Source organism: Lepisosteus oculatus, chromosome 12 (genome assembly GCF_040954835.1).
Source record: "Lepisosteus oculatus isolate fLepOcu1 chromosome 12, fLepOcu1.hap2, whole genome shotgun sequence".
NCBI lineage: Eukaryota > Metazoa > Chordata > Actinopteri > Semionotiformes > Lepisosteidae > Lepisosteus > Lepisosteus oculatus.
This window is the reverse complement of record NC_090707.1, coordinates 24,590,772-24,607,189: the sequence shown is the minus strand read 5'-3', so window position 1 is coordinate 24,607,189 and position 16,418 is coordinate 24,590,772. Positions and strand designations below refer to the sequence as shown.

General features: G+C 37.6%; 1 protein-coding gene across 4 annotated transcripts in view; it reads right to left on the bottom strand.

Moving 5' to 3' along the window:
- Nucleotides 1-2,218: 2,218 nt before the first annotated feature.
- Nucleotides 2,219-16,418, bottom strand: part of igf2bp2a (insulin-like growth factor 2 mRNA binding protein 2a) — a 101,617-nt gene continuing 87,417 nt past the window's right edge. The window contains exons 11-16 of one of the 4 annotated variants that reach the window (XM_015359155.2): nucleotides 15,843-15,911; nucleotides 13,221-13,340; nucleotides 10,747-10,821; nucleotides 10,149-10,280; nucleotides 9,954-10,067; nucleotides 2,219-8,095 (exon numbers count right to left, since the gene is read on the bottom strand). In XM_015359155.2, coding sequence (XP_015214641.1) covers nucleotides 8,000-8,095; nucleotides 9,954-10,067; nucleotides 10,149-10,280; nucleotides 10,747-10,821; nucleotides 13,221-13,340; nucleotides 15,843-15,911 — 606 coding nt within the window. In that variant the 3' untranslated portion in view covers nucleotides 2,219-7,999. The remainder of the gene's footprint in view (nucleotides 8,096-9,953; nucleotides 10,068-10,148; nucleotides 10,281-10,746; nucleotides 10,822-13,220; nucleotides 13,341-15,842; nucleotides 15,912-16,418) is intronic. The other 3 variants (XM_006636646.3, XM_015359156.2, XM_015359157.2) reach the window with 3 other exon arrangements.

The window sequence follows — 16,418 nt, the reverse complement described above, 5'->3', positions numbered from 1 at the left end:
AAGCAGAGAGTATGAGAAAGACCATCTTCATGAGGTTGTGTTTGCAAAAGTGGTTTGGATACCCCCTAGAAATGAACATCTACAAGTGGGTCCCTGGAGAGTGAAACGTCCTTTCTTTCAGCTCCCAGCAGTCTGCCACGCACTACCTTGCTGTGACGAGTGGGACACGGGGCAAAACATTGCACTGATCCAGAAAATCATCTGAAGGGACCTCCTAGGTCATGGCGGGGTCTTGTTCCCCCCATGTGCACGCACATACAGGAAACACGTACACGGATGCACATACACACAGAGGGGGGCTGTGATGGGAGGAAACAAGCTTGAGCTTGAGTCTGGGCATTTGAAAAAAAATGTATATTTAGGGTTATGGATAAAGTGACATCAAGATTGGGTTGCCAGATTTTATGTTTCCCCAAAAATTCATCCAGCTCTCCAAAATATAGTCCAACAGTTGAATCTATTGTAAAATGCAAGGAGGGGGAGCTCAAAGACAAGTGTTGTTTCGAAACAATTTAACGTTTAAAAATAAATCATTGCTGAAGTCTTGTTTTAAAGTATAAGGTGCTACATTTAGAAATGTCATCTAAATCTATTAAGCTTATAACTGTTTTATTAATCATAAAAAGGGGATTTGATTGTTCTATTTTTGGACTTTTGAGTTTTGCATCTATTGAGGCAGTACACACTGTATGTGTTAATTTTGTTAATATCCTAAAATTTAAAATGTTTACACTTTAACTCCTGCAATCCTCATTTGTACAGATTCCAAATACTTGGAAAGAATACCCAACTATAAACTTTATGTGCATCAATATTTGCGCTGCATCAGATAACTATGCTGGAATCTTATCTGACAAGCAGTTCACAGGGAGAACTAAATCTTACTGAAGTTCAGCCATTCTTGTTCAGTCCAGAATGTATGAACATGATGCTTGAAAGCAGCTCAGCTCCTGATTTCTTGGTGGTACACAATGAGGCTTGTGTCTGTATTGCACTATGCACCTTCAGATTTGTACACTGCTGTATTCACATTTGCCTTTTGGGTACTTAGCCATTTTGCAAAGTTCCTGTGCCACCAAATCTACTATCAAGTACTTTCAGCAAATATGCTGACCATAACAGTGTCAATGATAGCTGACAGTTGTCTGTGCTAAACGATTACCAGATACATTTCCAATGATTAACCTCTTCTAACCTATTAACCTAATCCTTCTAATGGTTTGTGATGATGCAACAGGGTGTATTTTATATGCCCTGGTAGAGTTAATGTGGAACACAACCTAATGTACACACTGTAGCTTACTATTGATCAAATACAGCTAAAAATTTAACATTAACTTGAAAACCTCAAGTGAAATTTTTGAATTATCATTACAATTGTCCAAACCTTTTCCAAAATATCGGTACTTACCCAGGGTAACTTTTATCTGCAACAGGACAAAAAAAAACAAACCCAAAAGGACAGGATCCCAAATCTGTCAGCCATGCCTACAGGACCTGTGTTATACCACTGATATATACTGTAGCTTTTAAGCATCTACAGTATGACTATGAAATCACATCTTTGGGGCTCCATGCCAAACGCAGTTTCAAAGTTCAGGGTAATTGTTCTTATGTTAATTACCATTTAGAAGTTACAAGCAATGGAATGCATTTTGTAATTCTATAATGTCCTTTTGTCATTCATTCTTTTCTGTGGAAAACTGTCTGAAAGGAAATGCTACTTTGGGTAAATTCTTTTACTATTATTTTTGGGTCTTGTAGTGGATGCTTTCTGTGTCAGGTGCAATTTTTTTATTTTCTCAGGACATCACAGGATACTGGACTGTCTAGTAGTGGCCATCAATCAAGTACTTTTTAACTGAATATAAACTGAATGTAAAAGTGCTGTTAAAATAATAAAAGTAAATCGATGAGTGTGTATATACTGTATATGAATACAAATACATTTTAAGAACTTTTTAAGTGTTTGTTTTGGTACAGCAGAGTACTTGGCAGCACTGAAGGGGTAATGCACTGCTGGCAGGATCTAAATCTGGTGAGGGCCTCAACTCAGCCACGGATGGTGATTGCTTCTTTTATTGTACCAAAAAATGGCTATATATTTTTTTTTTTAAATGGACCATCTTGGTAGGCTTGCAAAGAGAAGCAAGGGGGATCAGAAACATAAAAAAATAAGTAACACCAAACCAACACTGAGTGGCACAACTGACAATCATTTCAACATCTGATGACTTTCTTTATTGCTCATATCCAGGTTGGTCTGCAGTACAGTTCACCCACAATTTCAAAGTTATTGGCTGTTACCATAAGGAATGAATCACCTCCTAAACCAGCATTAAAAAGCCTTTGTATGTTTATCACAGGTGTCAAATGGTAACTGATGGAAAGAGATTTTTATTTCTGAGGTTTCGTAATAGAATAAAGAGACCTCCATTGGTGAAGTTCTGTTTAGGAATGAAACCACCTAAGCTAATTACAAATGTATGTGAAATGTTTTTACACCCTATGACCTTTGTCTCATGCAATGTCTTATTTATTTAAAAAAGTAAAGGAAGAAATCTATTAAGGAATGAAGTCCTAAGTAGTCACATACTATTCTTGCATATCCTGCTAAGAACCTCTACATAATCAACTTGCTTTTTAAGTCAGTTTTCTGCTACATCTGTGACAGCCTCTGTAACAGATAAAAGTGATTCACAAGAAATTCTATATTCAGGTAGTAATGTGGGGCAAACAAAGGCTGCTTTTTTTCTAGTGCTGCTTCCTTCTCTACCTAGATCAGAAATGTCTCTCAAAATGCAATTTATGCTTTGTTAATCCCTGCATGCCTTTAAAAGCCAAAAGTGCTCAATGCTTTTACTCCATAGAACTCAAATCTCTTTCTCAATAAAAGAATCACAGATTTGGATGGCAGATTGCCTGACCAGCAGTTCAATGAGAACATAGTTTTGAGAAAATGTAAAAAATTTGAGTTCTGCACTACAACAGAAAAAATATTGTAAATTCCAATCAATTTACTGATGAGCATTCCCTCCTTGGGTAGCAATTTAAAACTCCTAAGATCTACAAATCCAGTTTGTCAAACTACGAGGATATGAGTAATGCACATGTCAGATTTGCTTTAGTAGCAATCAAAATGTAGTGTTAAACTTCAAATGTAATTTTAATAGGAGAATCCTGCCAAGGGTTTTCATCGCGTGGTTTTCAGCTGCATTTAAACCTCCTGTCAGCCAAATCAGCTGTAATTTGGAAACTGAAAGGTAGAAGGCATTTCTGCACGTAAAAACAAACAGGTTAAAAAGGTTTTCTTCTACCCCTATATTGCACTACATCATAGTACTGTACTTAGGAAGACAGATGTCAAAATGTTTTGATTGTTCACCAGAAATGTTGTGTCTTAACATTAAGATTAAATATCTCTAAGTTCTGGATGAGAAAAAGTTGAGACAAATCTCTTCAAATCAAACAAGAAAACCCTTTAAAAACTAAAAACAACTAAAATAAATTCCAATCCCTTGCGTATAATGCTAGCATTCACAATCTCATTATACATTGGAGCATTTTCCAAAGCAATGTCTCAGGAGTTTTCCATTCCAAAGCATTCTAGTCAATACAAGATATTCTGCCCAGACCAGACTTCTTGCACATAAAACAGTGCTTCACTGCCTTCAATGTAAAACATCTTCATCTTAGATATAATTTTCTGAAAGGCAAACAACAGTAACTCCTTCTAAAAGTTAAGTACCTAAGAAATGTTATGAACAACTGATAGCTCTTCTGCCTATTTCCTCACCTCATTATTAGTAGCTTATTTTTCAAACATTTAATCAAGGCAAGTTATAAAGTCTTTGTAGAATATCTGTGCTCAACACGGTTCTGCAATGTTACACTTGCCAGGAAACAAATGACAAATTATATGAACAGCAAGATTCTGTAATTGCATTCCTCTGTAAATTATGCATAGTTTACTTCACTTGGCTGTTTCATGGTTTTTATGAAAATCGGTTACAAATGAGCCAATTTAATGGACTCTGGGTAAAGTAATCCTATTACAACCTTTCTTTTTTAATTCATTTCCTGATGTCTGTGGCTCTGAGGATATCCCTGTAGTTCTGGAGGAGACTCTTCGTAGTCTATTTTCTCCAGATTTACACTATAAACTTTATAATCTCAATTAAGTCTCTTGAGAATGGGTTACTAGTGTCTGCTTCTGTGCACAGGTGCTTTAATTTTCAACTTGGGCTATTGTAGTAGCTAGTTTTGGATGTTTTCAGTGTGTCTGGGAATTCCCTTCACTTTCATTTTTTCACCTTGTCTGTCTAGCTACAAATCAAGGAGAGAAATGCTGGTGTCTTGCATTTGGAGTTTGTGCTTGTACTTCATCATTGAGTGCTCTGAGATTGCTTTCTTCTGTTTTGCTTTGAGAAAAGACAATAGAGGGCAAGAAGAGAACATGCATAGCAAAATGTGTTAAAGCACAAGAAACATCATGCAATTTTCAAAAGCCTGATAAAATTCTTCAGATTACAATGATTGAAATAGTAAGTCAATTGTTTACCCTTCACCTCTGTTTAAAAAAGTATACATACAGTAAAAACAAAATGTCTGCTCCTCATTGAAGGATGTGAAGAGCTTAAATGAACAGACATATTGCCTTTTAATTCATAAGTTGAATTCTCCTTGATAAATGCATGTATTTGTAAATTCAGTTTAAAACTTGGGACCGGATTTCAACATAATGCTAAAGCACCTCTGCCTAGTGTCCTTGTTTGGCCTTATTGTGCAGAGGTTTCCAGTGCAAATCTGGGGTATGCCATTAGCCGTGTGTGACTGGAATTCTGTTAAAATGTTGACATATAATTGTCACAGTTCAAGTGTGACTGGGGGAGTTTTCATTTGCTTTCTGGGTGCACCAATCATCCAATCAAAGAATGTGCACAAACTTTCAGTCTGCAAAGATACAGTATAGACAACCTCAATGCACAATGTGGCTATAATAGTTGTATCTGTAAGCCAAACCTATGGACAATGGGCAATTTCAAATGTGTTACAAAAAAGAAACTTGCTAACAAATTCATATGATTAAAATGTGTGTAGGTGATGAAGAACCATTTTTTTGGAAAGTTCCACACAGAAAGGAAGCTTCACAGAGCATGCAAAGTACAGCAGAAAACTGCCTTTAAAAGGCTCCTTCAGTATGTTAAGTATTTTTAAGCAAGTTACCTGACACAGCTGTCTAAAATGTCACTGCCATTAAGTCTCAACGTGTTTATGTCTCTATATATGAACTAAAGGGGAATGCAGGGTTAATGGGAAAACAGATCAGTTTGCATCAGTCTTCTATTGTACATCTATGTTTACTGATATACATGTATTCCTCCGATACACAGTAACAGCCAGACCACTAGTCTATCATAACACACTATAGTAAATGCTAGTGTTATATACACATTAATGTACTTTCTGTGTTTATATGCATGTTTTAGAAGCTTTACACCATTCTCCGAGCATAGGTTTATCTGTGCTAACTGGTAAAAACAGGCTGGGTCACAAATTTTGTAGTATATTTCTTTTTTCACATAACACTATTTGCAGTGAAGAAAACTGGTATTGCAGTCTGTTGGTACAATAGTATTTTGCTGTTGTTGATGTTTCTTTGCTCATGAAATCAGTATACATTATCACCTTTACTCAGAAACACTATGGGCATGTATCCCTTCAATTTCGTTTTCATAATTTTGATATCCATGGTTTTAAAAAAAAAGATAGAGAGTTGTCCAGCTGGAGGGGGGGGTAGAATAATTGCAATACAGTTCAAATGACCCATCCTCCCTTGACAACCAGCATGGACTTAAATGTTTCAACTAATTCCTTTTTTTTCTTGTTCATTTTTTTTATTAAAAAAATAAAAAAATGCTCAAAACTATCAGATTTACAAGGCATACAAAATCTCGAAAAAGGGAAATTAAAGAACAGACTGAGGTACCCTAACACCTGAGGTAGATCACAATATTGAAATGCGCACTGTTCCATGTCCTGGGCAAATTATCTCTTTATTTCATTTTTATTTATGTTTTTGTATTGTTCTCATTATCGTTATTCATCATTTATATTATTAATAGTCATGTTTTCAAAAATAAAACACTTCCCTTCAATTTCATATGGCAGTGTCCTACCAAACAAAATATACTTAAAAAAAAGATGAAATGTTTTTTGTTTTTTTCTTCTCATCACAAAATAGGAAAAAAAATATATTTATAAATATTTCTCTCTATATATATTTACACACACAAACTTGTGTGTATTCGTGCTAAACCTTAAAAAGTCTGGAAGATATAGCTAAACCGATAGCTCATGACGAGAGAGAATGTTTCTCCAATCAGTAACATTTAAGGCAGCATGTTTCCATGGTGATTATGTAAAGCACAAGAACAGGGCCATCCGTACCTGCACATCCAACAAACAATTGCTTGGGATGAAAAAAAAACAAGAAAACAATCCTGTTGACCAACCATATGCTGGAAACGGATGGGGAAAAAAAGGCTGCATATTGTACATTCACAGTTGTCAGGCCATGACAGAACGCTCCCTGACCGAGAGGTTAAAGCCAACTGCTAGCATGTGGTTTAGTGTGGATTACATTAAAGAGAAGGGCTCGAAAAACTATTTCACCTTCTAGTACGTACCACAGCTCATGCAGTGCCTTCTCTCTCCCCCTCCTCCATAAAGTCAACCATTAAAGTACAAAACTACAAACCATCGTGGCCCTGTGTCACATTTTTTTTTCTCCATAGTGCTGTTTTACTTGAAAGTTCAATGTAAGGCAGAGAACGTGTAGCACATTCTATTAACTATGGCCCTAGATTGCTGCATTAACAATTGAGGGGCGTGACTTTAAGACGTCAATTTGGATGCAATTTTTGTGTACATCTTTTTCTCCCTCTTCAAATAGCCTATTCGGAAACTGCTTCCAAACTTTTTTTTTCCCGGACAGTGTTTTTAAATTAGGACAGGTACCATCTATTTTTATGTCGTCATTAATTGTTGTTTGTGTGATTTTCATGTTATCATGATCCATGCGGGGAAACAGAAGCCATCTCAAAAACATCAGAATGCTGCTCGCTACTGCTCAGATGAAAAAAAAATTGACAGTAATGCAAAAAGCCCATTGAGAACCGTTAAGCAAAGAGTATGTAAAAACTGTGAGCTACACAGAGATGAAAACTTTAAAACATTTTCAAAGGGACGTTATCCCTTGTGTTGGCACACACACAGGCTAAGTAACAAATATCCATAACAATCCACTAGGTTTCCTAGAGTTTTTTTTTCTGAAAGTTGACTCCAAATGCAAACAAATATTAGATATGTTCAAACTGTTGCTGAAATATCTTTACTGCCCAATATGAACCACTCATCTTAATTCATGTCTAGAAAGCCTATTTTCATCTATGGAAAAATAACCTTTGTTATCTTTTGTTTAATATATATTATCATTTCTAATATATATATATATTAATACTGCTAGGGCTAACGACACTTGGAAATATGCAATCTGAATGTCAGCACCCATTGTAAAAATCTGTTTGCTCAGCCCTAACCTTCCCCTCCCAGACCCCATCCACCACTACAACATAATGTACAAATTTGTTAATATCTTTTTCTGTTTAAGTTAGGCCTATGTTAGTCCAACTAAAGGGATAGCGTTATAAAGAATGACAGAATTCTTTATGTTTAAACTGGAAAGACTGCAGATGCCCTCTCTGCAGTTTATATTCTTCCTTATTTTTAGTTTTTTATTGTTTTTTATGTATTTAACATAATCTTCTCCCCTCCGCATTGGCAGTGCACGCAAAGCCCCAGCCTTTGGCTCACACATTTCCCTAGTAATGTTCTTTGGTTTTGTTCCCCATTTTGCTGGTCTGTCTCATCTGTCTGTCTCTCCTCCATTGGAAGGGCTACATTCATCGGCTGTTGCTCGCAGGTGCCGCCCTGGTGTTCACTTGGAGTGGTGCGGCGTGGGAGCTCCCTGCTGGTGTTTTTGTTCCTGCTGTTTGACCTGCTGTATAATCTCCCTGATCTTTCGCTGTGCAGTCTGAAGACAAAACAAAGGCACCAAAAATAAGATCACTGATGCGCATGCAATTTTTCCACAGCACAACCACAACACTCACGCTTAAAGGTCAAAATGTTACTCAAATTGGGAAAGTATAAATGAATAATTATTTGCATTAAGAACTTTTCATCTCAAAGTTTTTAAAGCACTTTAAATATGTGAGGGGACCAACTTAATGCACCTTTGTAGCACCCGGAATAAGTACTGTTGTGCCAGCAGCTCCATTACACTGCAGATCAGGAGGAGATGTGAGAAATTACTTTGCCAATTGACTTAAGGGGTAAAATGTTGGTAGGAGAAATTGTGCAAATCTGAAGAGCACCTCCTATAGAACAATGTTCCTGGACGCTGGTCCAAACCAATGGGTATTAGAGGAAATTCTGGTCCAGAGGAAAGAGTGCCTCCTACAGGTCCACTAACATCAATTTCAACAGCAACCTAATATTTCTTAAAGGTCACCCATCGAAGAAGTAGTAACCACAACTTGCTTAGCTTCTGAGATCCTGAGAGCTTCTGTAAAATATTATCTCAAGTTGCATGTTTTAGCAAACTTGTAAATATGCAGATGCATACATTTAAAAAACTGCAATTCAAGTAGAACATCTCTTATTTCTTCTGCTCTGGCGTACATCACCAAGTGCCAGTGTGTAACTTCTAGAACGATATCTCAGGCCATATTCATTTAACATTTACGGTGAGTGAATTTTGATGTTAGCTGAAGTGATGCAAGATGTTCTACTGACATCTCTCAGCAACATGTAGTTCTCCAGACAGATGCATCTGCATACAATTCAAAACTATTAATCACAGAATTTTTGGTAAACATAAAATGGGCGCCAATCTCACATGGAAAATGTTACTAATATTTCAACATTTCTTTTCCCTTGAGTAGAAATTTGACCTTTAAGATGAATAAACAATCAACTTTGGTTCTGTGCCAAGTTTACTTAAGAAATATGATGTGCATAACGGTAAAGGTGTACTGTATCTGTGTTCTGCATTTAAAACTCACTCTGACCACCAAAATCATTTCTATTTGTAAAAGAAGCTCATGTCTAAGATAAAGAAGACATTCTGGATACGTGGATATAACATGTATTAAAAATAACTATTTCTGAGTGTTTCTTTTTTCACACAGTGTTTAAATGATGCCTAAAATTGATATGCAAAACTGTTGTTTTAATGATGTGAATTAATAGAGAACACCATTTAGTTACAGTATATGGAGTATATACGGTCTTGTGAAATCTTGGCTTTTTTTTTCAAAAAGGCACATGAAAACCTGCAGAAATGTGTATATTGTCACGCCCTCTGCAGCCAGAGGACGCTCCTTCTCTGTCCTGTCTTTCATTTCCGGTTCTTTGCTGTCTTTCCGGTGTTGCTCTCTCCCTTTGGGACTATATATTTCCGGGTCTTGCACTCCACCCTGGCTCAGCATTGACATTCAGATGTCCTGAGACCCGCCTAGCACCAGGTCGCCCAACGTCCGCTACATGAGGGCAAAGGTTTCTATACGGCACTCCTGAACTCTTTGCACTAATGAGCCCGGGCTAACTCCCCGTCTCGCCGCTACGTATAGGGTCATTTTTGCTCTCCTGCCTCTCCACGGTTCGTCTCGTTTTTCAGACATCCGTGACATATATCTGGCATAGTTTGGACTTTGCATGTTTTAAAAACCTAAAACTGATGACATTTATTTCCATTTCCAACCTGAACCCATCATAACCACTAAGATTAATGTATTTATACAAAATTCTAAATTCAGCATTTTCCAATTAACTAATTTGCCAGTGAAGCACAGCCCTTCTCTGTAAGTCACTGTTTTGGTGAGGTGTACCTGACTGGCGAAGAAATGCCCAATAATTTTTACAAAGACTTCGTCATTCTCGTCTGGAGTTTGGTCCCGTGGTACAATGACCTCAGCATTGGTGAGGTTCTGCAACTCATTTACCTGCAGAGGTGAGACAAACACTGAGTAAGATCAGAAACAGAGGAGAACAGTCACACTCCCAGCGTCTCATCTACTATGTACCGTTTTGCCTCCTTTGCCAATGACTCTTCCAGCTGCAGATGAGGGCACTTTGATGTGGGTCTCCAGCTTTACCTCTTCCTTTGGACTGAAGAAATTCTCCTCTTTCAGCTTTCCAAATATCCTCCCTTGAGCCTGCGCCACAATAACAAAGAAGAAAACCAATTTTTTTTAGGTTTAGTATTAGGGTTAACCATTACTAACAATAATCATTACTACTTAGAATTATGCTATAGAAATCATAAATTGCTCTTCACAACAATATACTGTATGCCATCCAAACTTGCCACAAACAACTTTTTCAAATTTTGTGGAAATGATTCAACCCTACTAGCATTCATGTTAGGCATATGAACAAGGTTTGGCAATTAAATCTATTATGTGTTTTATTGAATATTAAACATAGCATTAACCAGCTATGTTTTAATGTATCACATCTACAAACCTGCAATGTGAAAAGGTAGTATGAAAACAGAAAATAGAAAAAGGAATCACTTTTTATACTATCTGGGCAATGAAATTCATTATTTCTGATCTGTACACTCCTCTAAAGGTCAGAGCTGCTACAGTCTAGACCAGATTCATGTTAGAACTCTCTCACCTTAAACTGTGCTTCAGGGGGTCCAGTAATGATGACCATCCTCTCGGTAACATCAGGACTTTCTGCTGGGGCAATCTGAAAAGCACATTGTATTTAGATTAGATCTCCTTAACTAATTGAGTTTCTTTACTCTTTCATTTCAGATTGCTGTGACTGCACTTGATAAAGGTAATAGGGTACTTCAAGACATCACCACTGAACTGCTGCAGCCAATTCTTTCACCTTAGTGGCTCAACAAGCAAACATTTTCACTCATAATACATGAATAACCCTGTAGTCCACAATGTGAAGCACAAAAAGGAGACACACAATAATAGAGAGGATGGATGAATTTAAAGTCTGATAGTGTTTCCTTGGTGCACACAGTACAGTGATCCTTGGGGCTGTGTGGGTTCACATGTCCCTGCAGTGCTTTCTGACAAAACTGTCAGTCCTCCATCCACAGAGCTGTGATGCTGTACTTGTGTCAGGAATCCTCAATGAAAAGGTATACAGATCCTGTGCAGACGCAGGAGCAAGTAGATATTGAGACAGGCGAACAATCCGGAACGTCAGGCGAGATCGTAGTCGATAGGCAAAAGGTAGATTGAAATCAAGGAAGTACAGAGAGAAGCAAACAATCCAAAACAGAAGGCAAAAGGGAGTTCAGTATCCGGTAAATGAGATTCAGAGTAAACGCGAGGTAGAGCTCTCAAAGAGAAGACTCAATACCGAGCAGCGGGAAGCAGGTTAGGATGGTTTAAATAGTGCTGCTCGCCGCACAGTAGAGCGTATGCTAATGGGTTAACACATGTGGTGGCACTTCTTATTATTAACCCTCTGCTGGTACTGGTTAGTTCTTTTGTGAGTTGATCTCCGCTGGCTGATGATAGTGACAACTTGCAGATTACATGGCCTAACAATGAATGTTTTGGATGAAAGGTGTATATTGTATGAAAGAGTTGTAGCGGTAAGAGAAATTAAGCTTTCAGAAGAGTGCATACGAATACTACTTAGTTACATTAAATCCCCTGTACACATCAATTATTTACCATATTGTTTGCACCTCAAGCACACAATTTATCATCATCAGTGCATTGTGTTCTTTGAGGAGACCACAAGAGATGTCCTCAGATTGCTTGCAGGTGAGACAAATGTTTGAAATGCCATTTTAGAGTTGAATGACATTAACAGCAGTTTTGAAAAATAACCTGAGTCATTAAATTCATTAATAGAATATAACCCTGGTCAGAAATGTAGGCAAAATAAAATGAGGTTAAAGGCCTTGGGTAAAGGAGAGAGCAGGGGTTATATCATTTGATTAGCAGCAGGAGAACACCAAATACATTAGGTCCCCCACTGACAATTATTCTAAATTCCACCAATTGCACATGATAGCAGTTATAATAATGACTGCAAGCTGAAGTTTATCCCCAGAAAAATATAAGCTTTTTGATAAAGCAAATAAGAAAAAAAAACGCCACTAACATAAACAATCTGTGCCTAAGAAATTCTATCAAAATCAAAATCAAGTAAGATGCCACAACTACAATATCATGTACAGTATGCAGCTTAGTCATACTTTCTTATGAAAACATACAGTAGGTTTTATTATGTGAAACCTTATTATGAAAAGTATGAATGAATCCAATTTTTCTAGACAGGAAAAGCTTTAAAGCATTCCAATTAGTGTATCTACTAGATTTGTCAGTGGGGATTTTTAGGACAAGAGAAGAAGGAGGTCATCTGTTAGGTGTTTGTTGGATGCCTGATGAATTAGTCATTTATCAGTAAACAGGGTTTTATTTAATTCCTGTATTGAGACGCTTTTCTGCTGAAACCAGCCTCATCCTCCTAGTCCAGATGTAACCGTGAGTCAGTGTGGTGATGGGCATGATAATGCATGCATGGGTGAGTCAATGCCTGACTTCAAGTATCCCTCCATATTTAGACTGCAAAGAGTGATTCAGTACCTATCCATTCTGAAGGGGGTAGCAGAACAAGCAGCTTAGGAAGCAGAGTACTGGAAAAACTGACGTTCTTGAAGGGCATTATCCATGGGATGGGGAGGGCATGGAGATTTTATGGTGAAAAACAACAAATGCCTCACCAAGAAACCATAACATATGAAGTTAAGACACGGATAACTGCTAGTACTTTTTAAAGAAGAACCACAGGAGGAAATGAAATACTGTTTCTTGCTAAAAAATGAGCAAATGTAAAAAAACGCAAATGCACAGTGAATTGTAAATTACATTCTTGGTATCTTTTCCCTTTACTAGGGCATGGCCTTAAATGTGTCAGCAAATTCTGTGTAACACAAAAAAGGCCAAGGGTTTTAACTCAACATTCTTTAAATAACTGACCACAGCCAGATAAAATACTCGCCTAAAGGCTGGTTTATTCTGTGCATAAATTCTTGAAGTATAAGGATGAAACTTTTGCACAACAAACCCTGGCTGTTTCGAAGTGTGGAGGAGTAAATGGACTCTTACCCGAATGGAGGCTCCTGCAAATCTGGCCAGCTGTTTGATATGCTGCCCTTTCTTGCCAATGAGTGCTCCAACAGCCTGAGTTGGAATAAAGAGGTAGACTACCTCCTGCTCAGGAACCTGCTGAAAGAAGAGACCTTAAAGAGTCAGCAAGTTCACACAAGATGTGAACTACTCACCAGCGCTTTGGTTAATCCTTATGCAGTGCATTCCTAAAAACTGAAAAAATATTGATTTTAAGTAATGATTCACAATTAACTAAATACAAGTTGATAAGTCCAATATTTCTTCACTCTTTCAGAGAAATCTCACATGTACTTTAATGATCACCCTTCATTATTGAGCACTTGGCAATTCTTGTTAATATATCCATCCATCTTCTACCCTCCTCATACAATTCAAACTCACTGGAGAGCAGCCTATCCTGGCAAACAATGGGCACAAGGCAGGATGCATGCTGGACAGGATAACAGTCCATTGCAGAGCACACACAGACACAAACACACCCACGCACACCAGGGGTAATTCTCCAAGAACTCAATTGACGTACAGTACCAGTATGATTTTGGACTCAGGTACCAAACTAGAGCACCCAGAAGAAACCTTCTAGACAGTCTAGACAGTTTATATAGTTTATAAAGTGGCTGTGACCGCTGTCTATTGTTCTGTTATGAAACTCTAGGTTTTGAGAAGCAAAAAGCAGCCCTAAAGCTGCAATCAAAGGAAAAGTTCAAAAACACATGGGACAAAGAGGTATGGAAATGTGCAGCTGTTAAAAAAGTTGTCACTTCATAACAATGAGTGAAAAGCAGTGTGAGAGGTTCATGATTCATTTTTACATCTTCTTGTCATAACATTTACACTGAATGTAGGAGGGAAAAAAGAAGCAATGCCTGAATTTTTGCAGACAATGTATCACAGTCCCAGAGGCACTGGGACTAACCACCAACCCCCCATCCCTCCCCCAAATATAGTCTAGTTGTACATTAAACTTCTCAAAAATAAACAGCCAATGAAGTAACATTACTTTGCAGAAGGTCAGCTTTTGATAGCGGGACTATGAACATTGAAGGTCTATTAAGAGCTCCTCCTGTTTCACTAATGTATTTCAATACTTTTTAATGGGTTTTTCTTGTAGACCATAAGGTAAATACAATAATGACCGTTACAATAATGGGAACAAGACCTCCAAAGAAATTCCAAAAATTCGACCAATGCAGAATTGACTGCTATAGGGCTGCAAATCTTTGGCCCCACCTGTACGGCACAGGGGGAAACACTACAGGGACATAGACAGTGGTATCCAGATCTAATTCATGTCTGTTAACATTGTTGTTGAAATCCCTCCTCAATTGGGAATCTCATTGTGGGTATACAAAGTGCCTTTGCTGGAGATTTAAGATGTTTTAATAGTTCTTTGAAAATGTCAGCACTAAATCTGTCATTCACTTGCAAAATACCTCTTGTGATCTTAGACAACAAAAAATCCTTTTTTACTGATATCCTGCCAAGAACATTCAGTAGGGTGAAAAGGACAGAAGATGGGGGGTTGAGGTTAATGTGGCAGTTTTAGTGAATTGATTCAATCTGTTTTGTTCTTTCAAAAGAGCAATTCTTACTAATAATATACAATGAGCCTCAGCAGGGCTGTATAAGTCAATGATTTCTGTCTTCATTTCGGTGTGTGGGAAAGAGAAAGGTTTTTCCTTTTTTTGGTCAAGTATAATATGGTGCTTTATACTGGGTAAGGTCATATGATACAGATTAAACATGGAAAGGTCTCTCATTGGACTTTTTTTATTTTAGGGGGGAAGTCTCTCTCTTGACAGTATACTCCAGATATCCAACCATCTCCACCAGGTTTACAAATTGCTTTACTTTGCAATACTTATTAAAATGTCCTGTTTTTTTTGCAGATCCACATTATGACATCTCAGAGCTTTTCTTGTCTCAAACAATTTGGTATGGATGAGCTCTATTAAACATTTACCATCCACACCAAGAGTATGAACAACAACTGAAATGCTTTCTTATGAAAACAGCAGTTGTGTTCCTTTGAAATTATGCAATGCATATAATGTGTAGCTGTAACTGCTGTACAATTTAATAATGCTTTATGGGCAAATCTGTAATTTTTCTGTCTCAGTTTCTCAGACAACTAGTGAAATCATGCAGGGAATTTGCTGCCAACTCCTATTATTAGAAAAATATCTTCTCTGTTTTTTATTTACAGTGGTAGCACAGCGGTATTAGTAGCAATTGCAGAAAAGACTATAACATTCATTAAAGATTTTAAAATTAGCTATAAATCTTTTGATACATGATGAAATCTAAACTGATGCTGAAAATAACCATTAGGACCTGTATACTTCACATAAATAACTCCTTAGGTTTAGCTGTGTCACTTAAGCTGCTAATAGATAACTGATTATAGTTTTAAAGGCAGGGAGACCAATGATAAGTAAATATTGAAAGACTGAGTGGCAGAAAAGGTCATGTTGATATAACCGTGACCAAGATAGAATTTGGGTGTAAGAGTGGGTTTGGGGCACCGCTTCTTGTGGGCAAGTACAGAGGGCACAGTGGAAAGAGAAGCAGAGACGACGGGGAGCAGGGGGCACTTACTGAGTGCTGATGGGATAAGGCGCTGGCAGGAGGGACCCCATACAGACCACCCAAATGCGATGAGTGACTCTACAGCAGCAGAGAAACTACAGTCAGCACATTTGTTCAGCATTCTGACCAAAATGACAAAGCTACACTCTTTTACCCAAAAAACAAGCCACACAGCCTCCTCCCTTGCTCTCTGCACTCTAACCATTTAGAGTGGAAACATACCACAAATCACTGGATAAAAGCTTCACACCCTGTGCATCCTTTGACTGAGTCATTTTTGTCCTATAAAAAAGGACAAAATAAAATTTGCATTTTCTATTTCCTCCCCTAAACACAAACTCCGCTGCTGTTTCTCCATGACTGTGATCCCGAACCACAGTTCCACAACATCATGTGGGGATGCAGCTATTGTGTCAGACATTAAGTATTGAACTGGGATTTGCTATAACCAAGAACTGTAGTTCTTAAAACCAGACATACAGAACAGCTGCTTCCCACCTTCTTTAGTGTTGCAAGTTTCCAACAAACTGACCTTCTACTAAGTAAGAAATCAAAAATGAGTAAAAGCTATGTCTTTCCATTTGA